Below are 25,598 nucleotides of genomic sequence, written 5' to 3' on the forward strand. Positions count from 1 at the left end.
CATTATTTTCAATTATAAATGATTGATATTATGCTTGAAGTGGTTGCTCTTTTTGATCTCCCTCTCCCTATTCACTCAATTTGTGACCACCTTTTTTGTCATTAATTTTTGTCACTAATTAAACTTTTTAATCAATGAATGAATTTTTTAATAAAATATCATCAAAAAGTGTTAAGAATTCAAAAGTTTGATAACTAAAGTTTAACTGCAAGATTATATTTTATGGATGCTTTATCTATCTCTAGCAGGCACCTTTTCATAAACTGTTTCTCTATTTCTCTTTAGCTAAAGTTAGAGAGCTTCCTCACCACCATGCACATAAAGCTCAATTTACATTTACAATAAAACATAAAGGCACCATAAGCAGAGAATCGAAAATAAAAATAAATAAATAATTTTTTTTCTAAATAACAACTGGCATTTTCTAAAGCAGCACCCAACAAAATCCACATATAATCAGAAACTTGAGAAATGATCCTGAGAAGGTTGAACCATTTGCATGTCTGTGGTTGTTTGGCATGAGTTATCATCACTCATCATGGTCCTGTTCAATATCCCATAAGAAAGATAATTAATAAGAAAAAATAAGCATAATTAAGAAGCTTTTTCGAAATAATTAATGTTAAACATATGATTTAGAGTAGATTTAACTTACTCTCGTGGTCTTGATGCCCAAAGAGAACTAAGAGCTCGAAGTCGACCGTAATATTCTCCGATAACAAGAAAAGAACGCGCAGCTTGACGAAGTGTAAGTAATCGACAAAGTTGGTGAAGAGTTTGTTGCCTCAAATAATCAGCCTTCAATTGCAAAACATGAATAAGTTAATGGTTATGTTAGAATAAAATTGAGAAATTGTATTTTTAAATATAATATAGTACTGTAGTATAAATGTATACTAAGCATGATGATGATGATGATGATAATCACTTTCATAAACCAACTTTTGAATGAAACATTTTAAGATGGAAATATTACATCAAGCTTTTTGAGAAACATGATTGAACAATTTGTAGCAAAGTAAATTCTTTAAATAAACTAAAGTATCATGATATCCGCAGCATAATTGGAAAGATTGACTTGACATCAAAGTAGTGGTGGAGGAAATTAAATATCAACATATGTAGTTACATTTAATACAAATATTATTAAGAACAAATCACGTTCGTGTATATCAATTAAATTTTGCGATCGGTTAATATACCAACCTGACGAAGAAATCCTTCGAGGTTAGAGAGCTTGCCCATGGCGACGACCATTTGTTGAACACCGTCAACAAGTGGTCCTCCAGCAATGGTGTCAACAAGAGATTGTTGCAACTGATCAAGTCCTTGAGAGAGAGCTTCCTCTGCTTGCTGTGTAGAATGTCTCAGTCCATACATTCCCATTATTTGCTGCTCAGCTAGTGGTTCCAATTGTTGAATCAACATCTATCATAATCAACATTAATCAACACATTTTCATTATTATCAATCTTGATGCTAACTAATAAGTGTCAGTGTCGTGTTTCTGATGTCAGTGTTGTACTAACCGTGATCATTTCGGAGGGTCTAAAGCCACCAATCCAAAGGAAGCAACGTTCAGCTTGAGAAGTCCACATGCCATTGATAAGATGAAACACATCTGTTTTTGCAGTGATTCCTTTCACTCTAAATATTTGATCATAATGACATAAATACCCATCCACCATTACTCTCATTTCATTTTCTGTTAAAGCCGTTTGTAATCCGTTTCTTAACTCCGTTAATAAACGGTTGTCATCTTCTAACCATCTTCCATATTCCATGTCAAACATTGCACCTCCTATATATTCAATATCATATATACTTTATTATATATATATATATATATTGGAAAATGACATTTTTTTTTTAATATTAGTACATTTAGATAAGCTCTTACTTTTCAACATTAAATTATAATATCAAACATTGGACTATTCTATATTTTATATAATTCAAACACGAGTTATTTATTCACACAGATTTTGAAATGTGCACCCAAAATCATGTTTTGACTTTTACTTGTCAAATTAAAAAGAAAAAAAGAAAAAAACTCACCAGAGCTAATATTGCCACCAACACCACCATTCCAATCCATGAACATACCCTTTAAATCAAAGGTTAAATACTAGTAAATAATCAGTAAAAAAAAATATTTTTTTCTTATAAAAACTATATATTCTATAACAATATTTGAATTTAGAACCTGAGATCGTGCTCTTTGAAGGTCTTGTTCCAATTGTGTAAGCTTTAATCTACTTGACTCTAGTTGCTGAACATACGCCTGTAAAAAAAAATGCAATGAATATTTTCAATATTTTTCATTTTTACTTTCTATATATTTCTATTTTCTAGAACTATATATGTATATCTATATGTATATATAGGACACACAAACCTTTTTCCTAAGACGACTTTTCCTTGCAGCTTCCCTGTTTTGTGCTAAACGTCTCAATGTCTAAGGACAGTACAAATTTTTTGACTTAGCTCAAAAAAATACACAGAACCATAAAAGAGACAAAAAGAAAGAAAATTAAAACCTTTGCATCAAGTGGCTTATCTGATGTGGAACCACCTCCCTTTTTCTGCAACTCAAAGTAAAAAAGATTCAAAAATTTTGTCCAAAAGATAAACACAAATTTCAAGTGTAGAACAAAAATGCTACACTTTTAAGTTCAATCAAGAAAAAAAGATGGAATGGATGATATTAGAGTTTTCTCACTGAATTTCTTTGTAGCATTTCAGAATTTTGAAGTCCATTAGACCATTTTTCAAGAGAAACGCAATCATCTTCTATGTGATATGGATAGCAAAAGGCATCATTTTCAGACATTTTTCTGTGTGTGTGAGTTTTTGTTTTAGATTTCAAAATACTCACTCCAAATTTGACTTGTGAGAGAGAAACACAAGTTTTCGCTAAATTAAGAGAAGAGGGTCGCTTTTTAATGTGAAAAAAAAAACTGATAAGTACCGAAAAGATTCTCCCTTTGTTTTTTTGTTAGTACAACATAACATAATATCCTTCTTTCTCTCTCTCTCTATCATGTTTTCATGTCAGAAAATCGTTCAGGAATCAGGAAAACTCTGTGTTCTTTTGATTTTCTGAAATCTGTTGGGATCTGTGCTGTTTTTATTTGAACAAGATATATGCAAAGAGATAGTACAGATTCAAAACAGTAGTAATAAAGAAAGACTAAACTTTCCCTTAGTTTTGGGGATATGGAAAAAGAGAACACTGAGTTAAGTGATTATTAGTTTATTAACACTTTAACCTTTTCTTTCCCTGCTTCTGCTGATTGATTCTGTGATGAAGAGGTTGTTCTCATACCATCATTTGCTACCATCTTCTGTTGTTGTTGTAGCTGAGGATTCTGTTCATCGAAAATCTGATTATGATTATTATTATTTTTATCAGATGAAAATGAAGTTCCTTTTTTACAACTTAATGGTGATTCTTCTTCAAAAGGATTCTCATTTTTGCTTGATAGTGCTGAATCACTACTTTCCCCTCCTGATTTGTTTCCTCCCTGTAATTATTCATACAAATAATTTCTCTCAAAAATAAAAAAAAATTGTCTAATAATATCTAAATTATTTTTTAAACGAATCGAAACGACAAGAGTTTAAAAGAATATATATAGATATACATGTTTGATATCACAGAGGATTTTGGTAAAGCCATCCGTGATACCAAACATTGAAGTATTGAAGTAATAAGAAGCATAACTAAAATAGATTGGTCAAAGAAAGAGTATTACTATTGAGGTTTGATGGAATCTCATTGGCCAAGAAGGGAACATTTCCAGTGTAGCAGAAGGTCTGGCTGTGAAAAAAGCTGAAAAGAATCACAAAAGAAAAATCTGAGAGGATCAACAAAAATAAAAGCCTATAAAATTTTTCAGCAAATTAATAATTAAAATTACTACTTTTTTGAAGAAAGAAGAAGCTAATCTAATAACTTTATCAACAGTTATGGAGTCAGTAAAATGATGTAAAAGGAAAATGAGGTTCCCATGTCTATTGCCTCAGAATCATTATGGTATTGGAAATGGTAAAACTCCTATCTATGCATTCTTTAGAAATATTCAAACCATTGCTTTATTTTTTTCTTTCTCTTTGCTTTTAGAAAGAGTTGGTTATGCTTATCTCATGTCAGAAAAAGTTTTATTTGATACAAAAGGAAAAACTTACATGCTTTTGTTTCATCATTTCTACTCTTAACTCCTTGCAGAACTATTGCTTCTTCTAGCTCCCCAAAATCAAAACCAGATCCTTCATTCCTAACAAACAAACAAAAAAACAATGAAACAGTACTACTTTTTTATTAACAAACACACAAATTAATTAACCAAGAGTTATTACATTAAGCTTGATGAAGAGTTGTTAATCCTATGATGAACTCCATAAGGGACATGTTGATGATGTTGAGTTGAATCCATGCAAATAATTTTAGACCATTCTCATTTCCTATAAAACAAAAGGATCATGATATATTACACCTATTATATATAGTTAGTGTAATTAATGATATATGATGCCATGTGTAAAGCTTACCTTATAGATATATTTTTTGGAATTGTAAGAGTGATGAATAATTAGAATTGAATAAAGAAAAAGGATATAAGAGAAGCAAAGAAAAGTTGTAGGGTGTGACAGAAAGAGGGTTCAGTCTTTTTCTTCAGATATGATCCTCTTAACAACTTTTTTTTTAATCTATCATGGGGGGTGTCTGTATCAATTTCTTTTCTCCTTCTCTACGAAGAAACCTTATTGATTAGTCTATATCACACACACTGTCCCTAGTTGAATATATTTAGTATTAACAAAAAAACTCATTCTTTGGCACACAAGATATTGTCTCTGCATCATTTTGGACTTGTGGGGCTTTAATGGTGGCTCAAATAAATAAATTAAAATTAATCAATAAGTTCTCAGAAAAGTTGATTTGATTTTAAAAATTTTAAATTAAAATTAAATATTCAATAAAAACAAATATTTATTATTACATTATTTATTATAAAATTGAACCTGTGGGGTCTGTTACAGGAACCCACTAGAATCATTGACTAGTACTCCACTTTCTCTCTCTTGTAACCGCCTGAATTTTCTTATTGGTTCTTTTTGTGGGGCTAAATATTGTACTTTGTAAAAATATTCAAGTAAAACAAAAAAAAATTAAAAACTTTACTCATGTATTTTTCATCTGGGAAATTGGAACACAATAAATTCAGTATGAGTTCAACTTGAGTTTTCTTTCTCATTGAAGTTGGCAAAGAAAAAAGAGAAAAAATAGAAAGATAAAGTTGGTTTTGTTAGAGATAGAAACAAAAAACTTAGGCTCATACCGTTTCAACCAAAACATTACTAGAATATAATAGTTATAAATTTATAATAGTCCACAATTATATATAACAACTATGTGTATTTAAATCCTAGTTTTGAGATGGATTTGTTTGGTATTATCCTCTTTGTTGATGGGTCAACATCCACTCTCTGTCTTCACCTAAACCATGCCACCTTAAGATTCTTTTCTCCTTATAGAAATGAAAATCTTGTTGCAGATAGCAAATTCATGAAATATGTAGTACATACTTAGGGTAATCATGAAATACAAATATACATACATAGCATATTCATTTCATTTTTCATTATTATTTTCTTTTTAATTTAATAATGAGATTAATTGAAATACACTGATAGTGTAAACGAATTTTATCCCGTCAGTTAATCATAGACGTTGGATATTGAAACAAGTTTGACTTTTATTTTAAAATTTTATAAAATAATGCAAACGAATGATGGTGATGAATCGACAGTGTAAAACTTTTTACACTGACAGTATATAGTAATTAATCTCTTTAATATTTAGTTACGACATATTTAAATTTGCACAACTGTCAATTAAATAAAATATAATTTTACACAACTATCAATTAAATAAAATAATTCAACAATCGGATTTTTCATCACTATTCTATTGGATCTTATTTCAAAGATACTCTTTAAATATATTAAATAAAAAAATATTTTATAAAAATTATCCATTTTAATTTTAATATATTAAACATGTATATGTCCAAAAAATAATTTTTATTTTAAAATTTAAAGAGTGTCCTTAAACCTTCGTTAACATTTTGTATTAACATTTTTCTATTCTAATTTAGTTGAATAATTTAGTTTGCATATGAGTAATGACTATTATCATTTCAACTCTCGAAATCTTATTATAAACTTCAAAGTTGGACCAACATTTTTGAATATATATATATATATATATATATATATATATATATATATATATATATATATATATATATATAGGGTGGGATAAAGGAGACTTTTAGGTAATGGACCCATGAATGAACTTTATATATATCATGAAGAAGTAATACCTATTATTGCAGGTATAATATGCCTCCTACTAATTATTCCTTTATAATGCCAATCATTGGTTTTAAAAAAATTGTTTGCCTCAAAATATACACACACTTCAATAGGTTAGGTCAAGTTATATTTTTATGTATATTAAATAATATGAATACACTATAGTTTTGTTCCCAATATACCTTACAATTTGTTCTTCATGTGGGGGTGTCTCTAAGAAGATTTGATTTTAGCTTTAGAGAATAATAGGTGATTCCATGAATGTGTCACTCCCTTGAGCCGTAATTCTTTGAGGTTTCTTTGTCTAGAAAGGTGATTGGTCTGAATCAAATCTCAAAGTTGATTAATATGTTAAACTATTTTGTTAAGTAATTGTACGTGTCGACAAAGAGTGTAACTAAAAGTGCAATTTTTTGTTTAGAAAATTTACTGTGGTGGTCATAGATAGATCGGTTTGCATCTTGGTGTAAATTTGCATCGACAGAAACATTGAACAGTTGTGAACATTGCCTTTTGATTTTTTTTATAGGTGAAGGGTCTTTTGTAGATCAAGTAGAGATGTCATGTATAGGAGTTAACATTGGATTAACAATTCATATGTATTGACAAAAATTAAGGTAATCAATGATTGGCAATGGACCCAAGGTGCCTGCGGTTACCAATGTTGTAAAGTTGTACTGGTGACACTATTTATTAGAGGAATATGACAAATTCCCTCACTCAAATTTATATAAATAGGTTGTTAAATATGAAATTAGACAATTAGCATTAAAGAAATTTACAAACCAGCTCATTTTCCTTTTATCTAGCGAGATTTGAGTTTTACACTTTTTTTTTTTTAGTGGTTTTTCATTTTTAATATGTAGATGATATTTTTATTTTGACAAATGCATTGATTAATAATTTTTGGGTTATTAATCAATTCTCGAAGCTTTTGAGTTAGTGTAGTTTTAGATTTTGTGAGAATGACAAAAGGATTCATGCATTGTAAATAGGAGTTTCTTTCGTTCAAGTATCTTGAACTATTGATTTGTGTCAACCCTCGTAATGAGTAAGTCTTCCCGAAGAAACAAATATTCCACCTTGAAAATCGTCTTTAAGTTAATTCTCATTTTTATTGCTTTTCTTTACAAAGATGTTTGATAAAGTTTAAAAGAGTTTGGTTAGAGTTCTATGTTTAATTTAGGATTGTACTAAACAAAAATCAAATGTTTCTTGAGTTTGTATGTTGAAAGTTTGTAAGGAGGGCTTGGGTGTTCGTCGATCGACCTTTCTCCTCTTTAAAGTGTATAGAAATTTAGTGGTTGTGTCGACAAAAACCACCATAGTTTAAGTGAAATTATCAAATCCATGAAGAATGAGGATGTATTGGTATATTTGATAAGGAACATAAAGGACGACATAGGAGTTAAGTGATACGACGCCCCGACCATAATGTCGGCCTAATAGTCCTCATTTTTTATCGACCTCCATTTACTAGATGTGACTTCACTTCCTCGAACACGTTACTCATTTCTAAGATAACTCATCGAAAGTGGGAAACGTGAGATGTGATGTGTCCCTAGTCTATACTAGTGTGGAAGAAGTTAGGGGAAAATAACCACGATCTCCTAAATAATATGGGGATTAACTGTCTGCCCCACGTTCTCCAAGAAGTGGTGGCTACTTCTTAGATATCTAGGATTTATGCCCAAATACTCCTATAAATACCACAATCCCAAAATTGAGGAGGATAATCCCATATTCACGCAAATACTAGATACACAGAGCTTCTCACCTTCATATTTGAGCTAACTCTCAACCCTACAACAATCCCTAAAATCTTTGACATCCCTTAATCACTAGGGATTGTCTCGTATTGTACTTTTAGCATGTATAGAGAAATTTAACTTAAATTAACAATTACTATTTTAAGTAGAAAATGAGTTTTGTTTGAAAGGTTTGTTTAACATAAAAAAAAATAAAAAGATAAAATAAGATAATATCAAGTATATAGAGTGTTAGAGTTAGGTTAGAATTATTATGACTAAATGCATATCAATGATCATTCATACACAATTTAACCATCAATCTATATTATCACCTAGAGCTCAATAATGTTATCCATATTTGAATAACATCATGATATCAATCATATTGTTTATTTGATGATCTATTAGTCAATAAAAAATACGATAACATTAACTTTCAAAAATATATGTGAACACCACATATACATCCATGTCTAGAACCTAGCTCACCATGATCAAATAGGTATAAATCTAACATCACCTTTGTAGCGGTAAATTCGTGACCATCAAGTTATGGATAAACTTGACATCAATAAAACCAGAGTCGCCACCGCACTTTCATTGCTTCCAAAGGAAAAGGGAAAAATACGAACAAAACCCAAAGATAAGAAGTTTTCAAATCAAAACTAATAAAATTCCAAAGATTACAGGTAAGGAGGTTGGTTACACATAGGGAAGGTGTTAGCATCCAAAGTGACCTAGGTACTCCTAGGGAGCCCTTTTTTGTGAGAAAATGATTTGGTCTAAATGATGTTTGGTAAAATATAGAGTGCGGGGATGAGAAAAAGAATTTATTAATTATATTTTTGTGTTTGACAAGACCTTCGGTCTTATGCCTACGTACCAAGATAAAAATGAGGGATCAAAATCCCATAGTTCGTGGTAAAAATTTCAAAGAAGTTGGTGAATTGATTTTAACAAAAGTTAAGTGAAAAGGCACAAAGGGCCAAAGATTTGAATGGGGTTGTTAGTTCTTTTTGTCTTTTTGAAATTAAAGTCAATATGGTTAAGTTTATTTACAAATTTGATTTTAGAAAAAAAGTTTTAAAATTCAATGGCCTAAGGCCAAGGTTTCTAATCATTAAAACATGTCTAAGTTTGAAATACAAACAAAAAAGGTTTTTGAAAAGAGGGAGAGATTTGAAATCAAAGAAGTGGGAGGAGATGAAGGGATTATCCTAGACAAAGTTAAAATTTAAGAGTTAAAAAGATCTGACCAATGAGATGCAATCCAAAAGACAAGAATGTCATATAAAAACCCATTTTCCTTTGGACTTTAGCAAGCAACATGCATAAGCAATATTCTAGCAAACCATATGAAGACCAAGGCATCAAATAAAGATAGCCATAATATCCAAGCAAGCACTCCAATAGCTAGCAGTGTTCAATATCTTCCAATGTATCGGATGAAATATTCCTTGATCAACTCAGAACAATCATTAGACATAGACAATAATAACAATATAACAATTAAACACATAGATAAAGTAACAAATGAATCAAGGGCACTCAAGGCCTTGCATCAAATGAAAATCACTATCAAGGATGGCTCAGTCTCAGATAGTAGCATTGGCCAAGTCCTTTAGCATAGGGAATGTTGCCTAATCCTAAGTCCAAAAGTTCAGACCAAGTCCAACAGTCCACTAAGATGTCTTTTAGGGATTTTGTTGTTATTAGGTGTTTTAAGGTCCTAAGACCACAAACAAAACAAAGACAAACAAACAATATATCTAATCACAAGGTATGGCTCAAATGAGCAAAGTGAAAAAGACTTGAAACATAAACATCTTGCATGAAATGTAAATGGCAATTAATGATAAAGGTACTGAAATTTAAAGTGCATAAAGTAAATGACTTGAAAGTAAAGCAACATTAATAAAAGGTTAGTCAATGGTTAGTCAAATGTTAGTGAAGAGTTTTAATTGATTAAGTCATTCTTTGGAGAACACTTAACCATTCACTCATAAGTATGAATTCTTGAACCAAGACATCAACCATGAGAAGAGCTTCAACCTGGATAAATCAACAAGTATGCCACTAGCTCTCATGAAAGGAAAAAAGGTCAAGTTTTCACACAATACCATGAAGAATGAGAGACTTACAATCTCACTTACTAGAATTTTATGCCTTGAGGGACGAATTTAGCTCTATGTTAAGCAATTGTAATTGGACTTATGTAGAAGTCACAACTATCTAAGGTTGGGCAATAAAATATAGGTGTTAATGCATGTTAGAGATTTGGTACGAAGAACCAAACTCCTAAAACATACCAAACACTAAAAGAAATGAGAAAGACCTATCTCAGTCAGACTTATGTTGATTCATCTGACACAAGGTCATTGAGAATCAACTAGCATTTAGACATTAGAGAAATCATTAGTCAATGATGGATTGGGAAAGAATAGGGATAAAGATGAAGAGGGAAGGGAAAGTAGAAACCCAAATTGATCATAGGAGGAGTTTCATCTGATCAATATTATCCATTCATTTTGGGATATGAAATGTACATTTCATCAATCCCCTAAATCCAATGGTATTGATCAAACAAAAGTCAAATCAACCATGACCAAGGTCAAACAGAAAGTCAAACATCACAAGACCATACAAATGGCTCAACATAATTTTCAAACAATTATTCAATTAAAAAGCAAATTAAAAATGAATTAAACTGCATTTTTAAATGGACAAAACCTCAAATCCCTTCAAAACACCAAATAAATGACTAAGGGATTTATCCTAGGTCAAACAAGGTCAAAGGACCTTAGACAAAAAATTCATAATTTTTGAAAAGTCAGAAGTATTTTAAAAATATTTAAAACAAGTCGAAAATCATTTAATTCATGAAAAATATCAAAATTAATCCAAAAAAATGATTTTAATTCAAAATATGGAAGAGGAAAATATTTATATAGATTTTTTATGAAAGTCTCATATTTTTTGGATTAAAAATAAAATTAATATAAATTAAACAAAATTAATGGAGTAAATAAAAAATCAGAATAAAAAAGAAAATAGAAAAAACGAGGGCCATCAGATCTCCCTCATTAATTTAGGTGGCGATCTGATGGCCAAGTGTGCGCTATCTACCATGGTCCTCAGTCAATGCGTCACAGGAGTGGTAATTGGAAGGAGTGGCTCATATTAAAATGTTTTAAACAAATCAGATGGCCAGGATGCACGCCAGCATATCACCGAAGCCCTAGCTCCGGTTGTCTTCTCCGGTGGACCTCACCGGACTGATCCACCCTAAACCATCAAGAAAATGAAAAGTAAGAACACTATTTTAAAGAGAAAAAGCTCAGGAGCTTGAATTTGGCCTCAATTTTGTCCAATTCCAAATATATTGAGAGATATGAGGAATTGAATTTTGAGGTACACGATCTGAGTTGCTTTGGTTTAATCTCAAAGCAACTCAATCTTGTTGCCTACATTGGTAGGTCTTCAGACAACCAATAAACAAAGAGAATAGTGGAGGATTAAGAGAGAATCTAAGACTTGAAGTTTTGGAAAAATCACCTTCGGGTAGCAGTGATTTGGCTTGATCTCAATGTGAATCCACTTGGTTCTTCCTTCTCTTGCTTGCAGTGATCAATTGAGATGAAAATGGCAATGAATCCTTGGAGTTTGAATCCCAAAATAGAAGGAGAAATTCAAACTCGATTTCAAATAAATCTTTAAGGAATTCTATGGAGTAGGGTTCTGAGTTTGCTTGGTAAGGCTTGGGCAATGTATGTCTCATTCCTGAAGCAATGCACTTGTATTTATAGGCTACATCCTCCATTTCTACACCAATCCAAAAAATGTCAAGAATAGCAATGTTGTGCATGGGTGCATGGTCATTGAAGTAGGCCCAACTAATGATGCAATCCACTTCCAATTTGTGCATATTTGATATTGAAGTCATCAGATGGAAGCATGCAAAAAGAATTAATCATTTGAGTGCAAAAGTTGCCAAAACAAACCCAACAAAGGAACCACGTGCAAGTCCCTCAATTCTTGTCCAAATGAAGTGATCTTGGATGATTTTAAAAGGTGACATCAAGGAGAACAACTTTGATGTTGAACACTTTTCCATTTGGAGCTTGGATCATGATGAATTCTAAGGTGGAAGTTGGAGAAATCAAACATGGTTGAAAATTTTCTAAGTACAAAGTCAAATGACCACTTCTTCCACTTTGAATAACTTTTGCTATGTGCTTCAAATTGTGAGGGAAAAGATCCCTTGTCCTTATTTTAATGATGTCAAACGTTTTTAGTTTCTCATAATGTGTGCTTTGGACGGTTTCATCATATCATATAATGCATTCATCCTCCAACATGCTCAAAGTATAAGTGAAATGTGTCCATGCATATAGGAGCATATCATAGATGTGGATAACGCACTTGATCATCATTGGTACTGATCGGTCACCATTTACACTTAGTTTTCATCATCCATCCAGCATTGAATCTTCAAGAATCGGTAACATTTTGCTCGTTATTTTAGTGATTTCTTAAGTTTATTGCATTTTATAAATTTCCGCTTGTTTTATGTTGCATTAGTAGTTCTTCTCTTTTTGTCGCATTTTATTCGTTTCTGTGTAGTATTGTTTGGTTTCCAGGTCAAATAACAAGTCTGAAAGGTGCGTACCGGAAGAATGGAGGTCAAAGACATCATGCAAAGCGGAAAAAAAGACGAAAATAGGGGGCTGACTGTTAGATGCCAAAGTGCTTATTTCAAGCTCCTTTTTGTCGTTAAAGTGTTCGAAACCGCCTTTGGCTTTGATGATTTGCAATACAATCTTAAATGATCTTGGTACCTTTAATTTGTGTGTTATTGTGCAGAAATTAGGCATGAAAGAATAGAAAACAAAGGCACATGAATGATGGCAAAGGGACCAAGAAAGGAAGCATTCATCAGCATGCTCGCTAGGCGAGTGTTGTAGCGAAGTGCTCGCTAGGCGAGCACCCAGCGAGCTGCCAACGAACATCCCCAGAATTTTACAGTAGCAAAGTGAGCAAACTCGCTTTGGCGAAAGTAGTAGCGAACGCTCCCAGACTTGGTCAAAAGCACAGCTAGCACTTACTCGCTAGGCGAGCCACTAGCGAGCTTCCAGCGAGCAATTCCAGTAGCAAAACCACCTAAACTCGCTGGAGCGAAAAAGGAAGCGTGGGCTTCGCCTAGCGAACATGAAATCTGGACTTAGATATTTCTCTGGGCGCAGGTGTTGGTGTAAGCCCTAGAGGCCAATACTTTTGGTACTTGTATCGAATTATTTATTAATAATAAAAGGCTTTTTCTTTATTATGGTTGTTTAATAAAGTCCCTGGAATAGATAGTCCGTTTAATGTATCAAGTGTGACTTGATCATGAGAGCACATTAAACATAGGGACACTATTCTTAAAGTATCCGTAGTCTAGCTTTATTGTGAAATGGGATAACATTAAAGCATTAAGACTATTATGTTTGTAGACTGATGATCATATCTCATGGATCATGGATAAAGAGTTATCAAGTCTTAAACATAGGTATGAATATTAAGAGTAATATTTATACCGGATTGACCTGCTATGAGAATACTATATAGAAAGTTATGCAAAGTGTCATAAGTTATTCTCATAGTGATAATGGTGTATACCACTCTTCGACCTGAAACCACTATGGATCCTAGATGTAGAGTCGAGTGCTTTATTGCTGATCCAACGTTGTCCGTAACTGGATAACCATAAAGACAGTTGATGGGTACTCCACGAAGCATGTTGAGGGACATGAGTGACCTAGATGGAATTTGCCCATCCTGCGTAACAGGATAAATGTCTATGGGCCCAATATCGAACTGGACAAGGATGACACGGTCTATACCTTGTGTTCAATATAGACATAAGGGAAAAGGGGTAATTATACACATAATTATCACAGGAGGTTTTGTCAGATCACATGACATTTTCGTGACTTGGGTAGCAGTGATGTGTTGCTAGATACCGCTCACTGTTTATTATGTTAAATGTGTGATTTAATATAATTGCCAACGTCGCGAAAACCTACAGGGTAACACACAAAGGACGAATTGATGAGAAATAGAGTAACTAAGGAACACCGTAAGGTACGGTGCACTTTAGTGGGAGACGAAATATGGTAAGGTACCAAATACTTAAGTGATTTTGGCATATTATGAGATATGGGCCAAAATACACTTAAGTGGGCTTTTTAGCTTGAAGCCCACACAAGTGGATCTATAAATAGAACCCCTTGGGTAGAAGCATTGTCACTCCACTCAGACTAAAATTCAAGTAGAGACTTGGAATTTCTTTTCCCTCTCTCTCTCTCTCACTCAAAGCCTTCATTCGTACCAGCTAGCACTGAGATTGAAGGAACCCGTTCGTGTGGACTGAGTAGAGACGTTGTCATCGTTCAACGTTCGTGATCGCCACAAGAGATAACGATTCTATCACTGATCATGCCCATTCGTAAGGATCACTAAATGGAGAAATTTTTAAATTCCGCTGCGCCTTGGATGACAATTCTCCTTCAGTGGTATCAGAGCCACTTACGAAACCATGAATCTGATAACTATTTTTGTTCTGTATTAATATGATTAAAGACATAATGAATCAAAGATTAAATTGAGATCGATCAAGTTACATATATATGATATATGTAATCCTGATGCAAAATACATTATATATGATATAGTGTTCTCGTTTCGTTCATTCAAACACTCAATGATTGTTTTCCTTTGAGCGATCAATGGTCGTTTGCTTCTTGATCCGACATTAGTATGGTGAAGCAATGACGTATTGATCAATCATACTGAATCAACAATCGAGATGTGTTTGACGGTCTAAAATTGGTGCATCAGGGTTAGTGACGGCACAAGGGTTGTGTTGTCAGAGAGTTATGCGATTGGGGTTATGACTGCACAAGAGTTATGCTTTCTAAACACTTTTTGGAAAAGTGTTAACCAGTTAACGCGTATGGTTAACCGGTTAACGCAATACGAAATAAAATTTTGAGTTTTTCAAACAGTGTTAATGTTGAAAAGTATATCTTCGGCAAATATTTTTATATCGTATCCACAGAGATTGGTTGATATTACCGCCGTTCTATAATCCAAAGGTTGTAAGTTTAGAAAGTAACAAGGTTGCTTTGGTTGGAAAGTTATCTTGTGAGTAAATGTCACTAAAAACAGTAAAATGGTTTTAATCTAATATAAAAGCTTGACAAGATTGGAGTTCACTATTTCAAATGCTTATGCTTCCTTATGAAATTATATAGATTTAAGATTATTGATGATGTTCAAGTATCCTCTCAAAGTCATTTATGTCTAAATGATATTGTGATAATCACTATATTGATCCTTAGACGATCTCTCCACCTAACTATCAATATAGCAATCTTTAATGTTTAATACCAAAGAAGAGTAATGAATAAATCTATCTCTACAACTTATTCACTACTTGAAAATCTGTTTTATGTCAAGACTCAAATAATCTCTCTCGACAACTACTCAAATCTGGTTTTCAACTTAGGGCAAAAACAGTATTCAATACATCAACAATCTTTATCATATATATAAATCAAATGAAATACATAAACATATGAGAATAGCTACTACCTCCAATCTTGACAAAAGGGTTTAGCTCCTCATCATCATTGTTACAAAGCAGAAAGTTAAAGAAGAAAAACTCTGGTTTCTCTCTTCCAAAAATCTCTCAATATCAATGTGTGAATAATAATCAATGAATGAATGCCCTAGAATAATGTATTTTTCTTTACAAAAAGGGTTGACATTTCCCTAATTGGTCATTCTCATCCAAAGCAGAAAAGCTATTCCAAGGCAGACATCAAAATGGTAAAAAGCTTTTTCTGCAAGACAACACTTTTGACCCTCAGTCAGCTTGCTGGATTCGCAGCCTTCGCGGCGCGAAGGCAGTTCGCGGCGCGAACTGTTGCTTATCCAGCTTCCTTGTTTGGCAAGCTTCATCCAAGATGTGGTGTTGCATTCCAAAGCCCTCTCATCCAAAAATTCTACAAAATTAACAAAAAATGTGAAATAACTATTCAAAACAAAATAAATTAAACCTAATTGCATTTATACAGAATAGTGAGAACAAAAGTGTGTAATTACATCAAAACTTGGTAAAAGGGACCAATAAAATGATATAAAAAGTAGTATTAATTGGTCCCTAACAACTCTCCCCAACTTAGCATTTTGTTTGTCCCTAAACAAAAGTTTCCACCCTTACAACCAAAGCAATGACACAAAATATTGAAACAAGGATTTACCAAGGACATTCAAATGGTTCAAAAGCGTTTGGCATTTTCTCAATTCACCTATCTCAATTCTAGACAAAACATGAATAAGGGAAATGGTAAAGTGCAAAAATCATACCAAGGAATTCAAAGCCATATATGTCAAAATTGAATCAAACTTACACACACATCATAATGATGATGAATAACATGAAGGGTTACTTTCACTCATCCAAGCAATTAAATCAACAACAACTCAAATCATGCGGTTATCACAACAAATACCAAATCATGTGAAAAATGTGAATCAAGAGGTCTTTCAAAGGTTGTAATGTGGCTTAGGTTACAAGAAAGGATATGATTAAGAAAATTCAACAAAGTTGCCTATCCTAAGGGAGCATTCCCAAATATTCAACTCTACACAATTTCCATTTCTTTGATCCCTATCTTTTTCTTTTTCTTTTTCTTTCCACATCCACACAACCATGAGCATTTCTTTGTTTTTCTTTTTCGTTGCTCTATGGTTTCAAGGGTGATTTCTTTTTCTTGTTTCTTTTCAAATTTTCACCCTTTCATAAGAAACTCACTTTTCCAAGTTTCTAATCACTTCTCATTTTACTCTCCCCAACTTAGGTTTCAAAACCAAATTTATTAAATAATGCTCCCTACTTAGAAATAAGCACAAGGCAAAATTTGCAACAACTTGATTTGATGTTTCAATTGACACGAAAGAAATTAGGATTCATTTATTCCACAATTTTCATTTGATTTTTCAATGATTAATAAAATGAATCCTAAAATAAGCTCAAAGGGGTTTAACTAAGGATTATTCCTCACAAGGTTAGTTGATTCAGGTTTTTTGGTCAAGTGGTTTCTCTCACAAACAATGCCTCTATCATTTTCAAAATTTTCACACAAAAATAGATTGATGCATGATTTAGCATGATAAGAATGAGTTAAAATAATGCTTGGTTTCCTGCTTTTTAGTGTACAATGGAAGGTCTCCTCACAATTGGTTAAGTCCTATTTTGATTCAAAAATGACATATACTTCAATGAATTTATGACATGGAATTTGCACACACCATCAAACTACTCATGTTAAGTCTAGAAGGCGATAAAGTGTACCTTGAAATGCCGACACTAATTCTTATCATCACCACTCGAAGTGTCTTATGCTTCTTTCTTTGCGATCATTTCTCGGTTGCTTAAAGCTTGACTTAAGAATAAGAACAATTAAACACAAATGTTGGTAAACCAATTTGATTGTAACCCACTTAAATTTCACAAAGTATTCATGCAATTATCAAAACAACTAACAAACCAAAGTTCAAAATTCAACAAAAACAGTAATAATACACAGAAAACTCAAAATAAAAACAAACCCTACAATTCAACAAACTCCTCAATCTTCCTTCATTTCATCGCCATGGGTTGCACCACTTCCTGCACCCCCCAAAAAAACTGGTCTGCCCTCAGGCCACTTAACATAATCAACATACTCCTCCTAGGAAGGGAATGAAGAGGAGAAGTTTTGAAATTTGGAGGTTTGGAAGTGGGGCGGCGAGGTTGTTGAAAGAATCTCCTAAGTTTGTGAAAATAGGAATGAACCGAAAATGACATAAAACAGAACTTAAATGGTTCTGCCATACTCAGTTCGCTAGGCGAACTCTGTTCGCTGGGCGAACTAAATTTTTTTTTTTTTCAGTTCGCGGGGCGAACTGAAGGAAATTTCAAAAAAAATTGGTTCTGCCACTCACTGTTCGCGGGGCGAACCTTGTTCGTGGCGCGAACTGAAACTGTGAATTCAGTTCGCGGGGCGAACAGCAAAAAACAGAACCCAAATTTTCAAAATTTAACACAGCAGAAACTCACACAACAGAGAAAAAATAAAATGCAGACTTACAACGTTGGGTTGCCTCCCAACAAGCACTTTGTTTAACGTCGTTTAGAGCTCGACGATTCAATAGTCTTCACGATCCGGCTTTGTTGAGCAACTTCCTCAAGGGCTTTGTTGTCTTCAAGAGGTTCTTGATGAACCTTCGATAAAATCTGATACCACCCGTCTTCGGAACTACTTGCACAACACTCACCCATTCACCATCGGAGATAGAACAAATCATCCCGGCCTCCAATAGTTTGACAACCTCCTTCTTTTTCAGCACTTGAATCAATTTGTCTTCCTCTTTTGTGGACAATGTATTACTAACGACCACCGGTTTAGTACAGTCATCACCCAAGAACAAATACTTCAAATTTGGCTCTAGTTTTGGCTCTTCCACTTCCTTTGTCATATCCAAGCCTTCGTTTACCTCTTCATGATAAACAAGTTCTCCACGAGACTCTAATTCATGCAACATTGCTTCCATCTCTTTTCCTTCAATCTTGGTCGAAACTTTGTAGACTCCGATAAGAGATTTCTCTGATGGATTAGAAACATGAACCTGGTCTGCGATCTCAACTAGTCCCTCCTTGGTGGCATCGATTCGGAAGGAGTCATGCTTAACATTAAAATGTTTTTTGGCTTCAAAAAGATTGAAGGCTACCTCTTCATCTTGCACCCTCACTTTCATTAGTCCATCATCAATATCAATCATCATTCGGGTCGTTTTCATGAATGGTCTTCCAAGAATTATAGGAACCTCACGATCTTCATCCATGTCTACTATCACAAAATCTACCGGAAACAAGAATTTGTCCACCTTCACTAACATGTCTTGAGCAACTCCATATGGTGAAGTGGTAGACTTGTCAGCTAGTTGTAAAGTCATCCTTGTAGATTTGATCTCAACATTTCCCAATCTTTTGACAATGGATAGGGGAATTAAATTGATGCTAGATCCCAAGTCAATTAAGCCATTACCAATATAGGTATCTCCAATGGTTACCGGTAAAACGACTCGGCCCGGATCGGATTCCTTTCTTGGGAGATTCTTTTGAATGATGGCACTACAACGTGCATCGAGCAAGATGGTTTCGTCTTCCACATGTCTTCTTTTCTTTGTGAGAATATCCTTCATGAACTTTGCATAACGTGGCATTTGCTCTAATGCGTCGGCAAATGGAATATTGATTTGAAGTTGTTTGAAAATGTCCATAAACCGTGCATAGTGTCTAGCATTATCCTTCTTTGACGGTGCGTGCGGATATGGTAGATGTTGAACTGGAATGACATTCACTCCTTTGTCTCCTTTTTTCTTCTTTCTTGGTTCGATTTCCTTATTCATTTCCGCTTCACACTGTTGTTCCTCCATCAATTGTTGGTTCTGCTATTTTCGCGGCGCTAAGGAAGATCGCGGCGCGAACTGAGCAGTTTCTGCCACTTTCTCCTTTTCCAGTACAGCATCCATATCATTCTCTACTGTAATTTCCTCACTTTTTCCACCTGTCAACTCTCTACCACTTCTAGTAAATATTGCTTTACAGTGCTCCTTTGGATTGGTTTGAGTGTTAGCGGAGAAAGAAGATCCTGCAGTTTGTTCCGACAGTTGTTTCGCAAGTTGACCTATTTGATTTTCCAGATTCTTAATTGCTGCTTCATTACTCTTCTGATTTGCCATGGAAGCTTGCATGAATTGTTGAAGAGTGTCCTCTAGCTTGGAACTTCCTCCTTGCGATTGTTGGCCTTGAGAATTGGGGTGTTGATAAGGACTTTGCTGCTGAAAATTTTGATTGTTGAACCTTGATGGTTGGTAACCTTGATTGTTCCTTTGATAACCTTGATTTTGATTGTTCACATAGCTCACTTCTTCTAGCGGAGGGCAAAAACCAGTAGGATGATCTCCTTGACATAATTCGCAACATGCTACTTGATGTCGAACTTGAGAACTTTGAATCTTCTTCATTTGCTGTGGAAGCTTGGCCATTTGTTGAGTAAGCAACTCCACTTGTTGAGAGAGTAGCTTGTTTTGAGCAAGAATGGCGTCATTGGTATTTAACTCAAGAACTCCCGGTTTACGTTGTGAAGGACTACGGTCATGTTGACTTTGACGATCATTGAGTGTCATCCGGTCAATAATGACGTTAGCTTCTTCCGCATTCTTTGACATAAGAGAGCCACCCGCGGTAGCATCCAAAAGTGTTTTGTGAGTTGATTGGAGCCCATTTAGAAAAATATGGATTTGAGTGAGCTCATCAAAACCATGACCCTTGCATTTTCTCAACATTGACTTGAATCTTTCCCAAGCCTCATTTAAAGACTCGTTGCTTCCTTGAGTGAATACCGCAATAGCCGTTTTGGCTTCCATGAATCGGGATTGAGGGAAATATCTTTCTAAGAACTTTTCTTCTAACAAACTCCAATCCGTCATCACTCTTGCTGCTTGATCAAGGTACCACTCTTTTGCCTTTCCCACTAAGGAGTGTGGGAACATCCTCTTGAATAATGCTTCTTCACCCGCCTCGTCTATCCCCGTAGAACCCGCAATCTCATAGAATTTGATGAGATGGGTATACGGATCTTCATGGTCCATTCCGGTGAATGGATTTGCATAGAGAAGTTGGAGGATTCTGGTCTTCATCTCAGTATTTCGTCCTCCACGGGCAAATTGAGCATTCCTTCTTGGACTATTAGCGGACATTTCGATACGATTGTCATCCGCCATGTTTCTGTCACAAGCCTCTACAACCACTTCTTCGATTGGAACAAGTGCGGAAGTAGATGCTTCTTCTCTCCGGTTCCTCTCTTCGGCTAGTTTCCTTCTTCTTCGTGTTTTGCTATTGAGCTTCCGAAGTGTTCCTTCAATTTCAGGATCAAATTGAAGTTGATCCTCGGTAGCTTTTCCTCGAATGCACTAGAATCTACAGAACTAACAAACCAAGTGAAACAAAAGAGGGATAGTAATAAATGTAACACAACTTAAAACAAAGAATTATTGCAATGCTTGTAATATCGACACCAATCCCCGGCAACGGCGCCAATTTGTTGAAAAGTATATCTTCGGCAAATATTTTTATATCGTATCCACAGAGATTGGTTGATATTACCGCCGTTCTATAATCCAAAGGTTGTAAGTTTAGAAAGTAACAAGGTTGCTTTGGTTGGAAAGTTATCTTGTGAGTAAATGTCACTAAAAACAGTAAAATGGTTTTAATCTAATATAAAAGCTTGACAAGATTGGAGTTCACTATTTCAAATGCTTATGCTTCCTTATGAAATTATATAGATTTAAGATTATTGATGATGTTCAAGTATCCTCTCAAAGTCATTTATGTCTAAATGATATTGTGATAATCACTATATTGATCCTTAGACGATCTCTCCACCTAACTATCAATATAGCAATCTTTAATGTTTAATACCAAAGAAGAGTAATGAATAAATCTATCTCTACAACTTATTCACTACTTGAAAATCTGTTTTATGTCAAGACTCAAATAATCTCTCTCGACAACTACTCAAATCTGGTTTTCAACTTAGGGCAAAAACAGTATTCAATACATCAACAATCTTTATCATATATATAAATCAAATGAAATACATAAACATATGAGAATAGCTACTACCTCCAATCTTGACAAAAGGGTTTAGCTCCTCATCATCATTGTTACAAAGCAGAAAGTTAAAGAAGAAAAACTCTGGTTTCTCTCTTCCAAAAATCTCTCAATATCAATGTGTGAATAATAATCAATGAATGAATGCCCTAGAATAATGTATTTTTCTTTACAAAAAGGGTTGACATTTCCCTAATTGGTCATTCTCATCCAAAGCAGAAAAGCTATTCCAAGGCAGACATCAAAATGGTAAAAAGCTTTTTCTGCAAGACAGCACTTTTGACCCTCAGTCAGCTTGCTGGATTCGTAGCCTTCGCGGCGCGAACTGTTGCTTATCCAGCTTCCTTGTTTGGCAAGCTTCATCCAAGATGTGGTGTTTCATTCCAAAGCCCTCTTATCCAAAAATTCTACAAAATTAACAAAAAATGTGAAATAACTATTCAAAACAAAATAAATTAAACCTAATTGCATTTATACAGAATAGTGAGAACAAAAGTGTGTAATTACATCAAAACTTGGTAAAAGGGACCAATAAAATGATATAAAAAGTAGTACTAATTGGTCCCTAACAGTTAACCGGTTAACGCTTTTGGTTAACCGGTTAACGCAAGGGGGAAAACAGTTTTCCAAGACATTTTCAAACAGTGTTAACCGGTTAACGCATTTGGTTAATTGGTTAACGCAAGGCAGAAAACAGTTTTTTGAACAGATTTCAAACAATGTTAATCGGTTAACACAAATGGTTAACCGGTTAATGCAAGGCAAAATTCACTAACTCAGTGCTTTAAATTCACCGTCCGCTGACCGGGCAGCGGAACACTCGTTCCCGCTGACCGGGCAGCAAACCCCCGACTAACCGGGCAGCGAAACACCCATTCCCGCTGACCGGGCAGCGGACCCCCGGCTTACTCTGCGTAGTGTGATCAGTCGTCGAAATTTAATTTGATTTTAATTAATTAAAGGAATTAATAATAATAATAATAATAATAACAAAGTGTTTATTATTGACTTGTGGTGATCGGTTATGGCCTTAGTCTTCCTTTATTTTGTTTTGGGTTTTAAAATACGACCTGCGTGTCGTGCCTCTCTCTTTATCTCCCAAATGTAACTTCTTTTCTCATATCATTCCCTCGTATGTAAAATGAGTTTCTTTTATGTAATGTAATGGTATGAAGAAAGCAAAGAAGTCAGTGCCAAAGGAGGACAACCTTGAAGATCTTGCTTGGAGAAGCTTAGATCGTTGTTAGGTTAGCTTAGGTTCTCTCATTGGCTTGGGAGAACAATTGCGCTAGGGGCCATAACTGTTTCATTATGTATGTATGTATGTTGATGCATGTGAATGTATGTTGATGCATGTGAGAGACAGTTTATATGATAAACAAGCCGGTGAGATCAGAAAAATTGCAATTCTCTCAAATTAAATATTAAGTTTATGCTTTCCAAGTTTTAACACTCATCAAGACTAGTAATGGATAATGTAGGTTTCGCCTACGTGAGGTGCATGATCTATATATTAGTAAGGTGCGATGGGATAATTGTAATATCCAACTGTTAAAACAATGGGTCAAACTTAACTAAACAAATTATGAGAATATTATATATGTTTGCTTTCCAAGTTTTAGCACTCATCAAGACTGGTATCGAATAATGTAGGTTTCGCCTACGCGAGGTGCATGTTTTGTATTAGTCAAGGTGCGATGGGATAATTGTAATATCCAACTGCTAAAACGACGAGTCAAACTTAATTATAATTTTCTTATATATGTTTAGAAGCAAGAGTTGGGAATGATCCATATGATGGATTGGAATAAGGAGTTATTCACCCAACTGAAATTTCGAGAGTTGTATGAGATACAATTGGAAGGAGTTCCTACCTAAATAACCTAGTTTTATGTAATCCGCCTACGCGGACTTAGAACGAAGTGAAATATGGATCTCGACCCACTAGAAAATCTTCCAACGGGATTTTCCGAATCAAGTGATGAGGGTCATTTGTTTTGAGTAAAATAGTGGGAGCATATTTAATTAAAGGCCTAATTAAATATGTCATTGATACTTATATTTTCATTAATCCTTATGTAGATTACCATGACAGCAAACACCTCTAACAACATCCTGCGATCAATCCTTGATAAGGAAAAATTGTCTGGGACAAATTTTCTGGATTGGCACCGAAACCTGAGGATTGTCCTCAAACATGATAAAAAGCTGTATGTCTTGGAGACACCTGTTCCTGAAGAGGAACCTCCTAGTTCTGCACCTAAGGTAGAAAGAGATGCTTATAAGAAGCATGTCGATGATGCCAATGAAACTACTTGTCTCATGCTAGCTACCATGAACTCAGAATTGCAAAAGCAACATGAGAACATGTCAGCGTTCGATATGATCGAACACCTGAAGCTGCTCTATCAAGAGCAAGCAAGGCATGAGAGGTTTGAAGTTTCAAAAGCCCTTTTCCAAAGCAAGTTAGCTGAGGGAGCCCCTGTAGGTCCCCATGTACTCAAGATGATTGGGTATGTGGAAAACCTTGAGAGATTGGGTTTTCCCCTCGAAAAGGAACTTGCGACTGATTTGATCTTGCAATCGTTGTCAGATAGTTTCAGTCAATTTGTCCTAAATTTCAATATGATTGATATGGACAAATCTCTTCCTGAACTACTCGCCATGTTAAGAACTGCCGAGCAGAATCTGAATTCAAAAGGGAAGTCCATTCTGATGATCGGAAATGGAAAGAGACAGAACAAAAGGCCCACTAAGCAGGGTGATAAAGGGAAGGGCAAGGAAGTTGCCAAACCCAAACCCACCGTTGCTGCTTTGAAGCCTAGTGGAGGCATAGCAAAAGAAGGCACCTGCTTCCATTGCGGTAAGACCGGACACTGGAAGAGGAACTTCCCAAAGTACCTGGAAGATAAGAAGAATGGAGTAGAGACTTCAACTTCAGGTATTTTTGTTATTAATTTATCTACTTCTGCATCATGGGTATTAGATACTGGATGCGGTTCTCACATTTGTACAAATGTGCAGGGGCTGAAAAGAAGTAGAGATTTGGCAAAAGGTGAAGTTGACCTATGAGTTGGAAATGGAGCAAAGGTTGCTGCCTTAGCCGTAGGAACTTATGTATTGACTTTACCTAGTGGTTTAATAATTCAGTTAGAGAACTGTTATTATGTACCTGCAATTAGCAGGAATATTATTTCCGTTTCTTGTTTGGACAAGTTTTGGTTTTTCATTCATAATAAAGAACAATTGTTGCTCAATTTATTTGAATGATATATTCTATGCTACTGCACAAATGAACAATGGACTATATGTCCTTGATCTTGAAATGCCTATTTATAACATTAATACTAAGAGGATGAAACCTAATGAGTTAAATCCAACTTACCTTTGGCATTGTCGATTAGGTCACATAAATGAGAAACGCATTTCCAAACTCCATAAAGATGGACTCTTGGACTCTTTTGATTATGAATCATATGAGACATGCAGATCTTGTTTAATTGGAAAGATGACAAAGTCTCCATTCACAGGAACAGGTGAAAGAGAAAATGATCTTTTGGCCCTCATACATACTGATGTATGTGGACCACTGAACATGCCAGCCAGAGGAGGTTTTCAGTACTTCATCACATTTACTGATGATTTCAGTAGATATGGTTATGTGTATTTAATGAAACACAAATCAGAGTCCTTTGAAA

At 34.5% G+C, this 25,598-nt stretch overlaps 1 protein-coding gene across 2 annotated transcripts; it reads right to left on the bottom strand.

Moving 5' to 3' along the window:
- Positions 1-253: 253 nt before the first annotated feature.
- Positions 254-4,885, bottom strand: LOC127086622 (transcription factor TGA9). Of its 2 annotated transcripts, XM_051027408.1 has the most exons (13): positions 4,555-4,885; positions 4,363-4,467; positions 4,192-4,280; positions 3,759-3,835; positions 3,273-3,527; positions 2,541-2,585; positions 2,399-2,458; positions 2,207-2,284; positions 2,059-2,107; positions 1,530-1,801; positions 1,207-1,428; positions 656-798; positions 254-544 (listed from the first exon to the last, which is right to left on the bottom strand). In XM_051027408.1, the coding sequence occupies exons 2-13, from the start codon at positions 4,437-4,439 to the stop codon at positions 457-459; spliced, it is 1,455 nt and encodes a 484-aa protein (XP_050883365.1). In that variant the 5' UTR covers positions 4,440-4,467; positions 4,555-4,885; the 3' UTR covers positions 254-456. The 2 variants fall into 2 exon arrangements, with proteins under 2 accessions (XP_050883365.1, XP_050883366.1); XM_051027409.1 differs by lacking the exons at positions 4,192-4,280; positions 4,363-4,467; positions 4,555-4,885 and adding an exon at positions 3,927-4,142.
- Between the last annotated feature and the right edge of the window lie 20,713 nt (positions 4,886-25,598).

The sequence above is a fragment of the Lathyrus oleraceus genome, chromosome 5, assembly GCF_024323335.1.
Source record: "Lathyrus oleraceus cultivar Zhongwan6 chromosome 5, CAAS_Psat_ZW6_1.0, whole genome shotgun sequence".
Lineage (NCBI taxonomy): Eukaryota > Viridiplantae > Streptophyta > Magnoliopsida > Fabales > Fabaceae > Lathyrus > Lathyrus oleraceus.

What these genes read in the sequence shown, in the direction of transcription:
- LOC127086622 (XM_051027408.1), bottom strand. Translation starts at nt 4,439, where the DNA reads ATGGATTCAACTCAACATCATCAACATGTCCCTTATGGAGTTCATCAT. An exon ending in AACTCTTCATCAAGCTTAAT is followed by an intron (nt 4,281 to 4,362) that starts GTAATAACTCTT and finishes TTTGTTTGTTAG; the next exon opens with GAATGAAGGATCTGGTTTTG. An exon ending in TTCAAAGAGCACGATCTCAG is followed by an intron (nt 2,108 to 2,206) that starts GTTCTAAATTCA and finishes TTTGATTTAAAG; the next exon opens with GGTATGTTCATGGATTGGAA.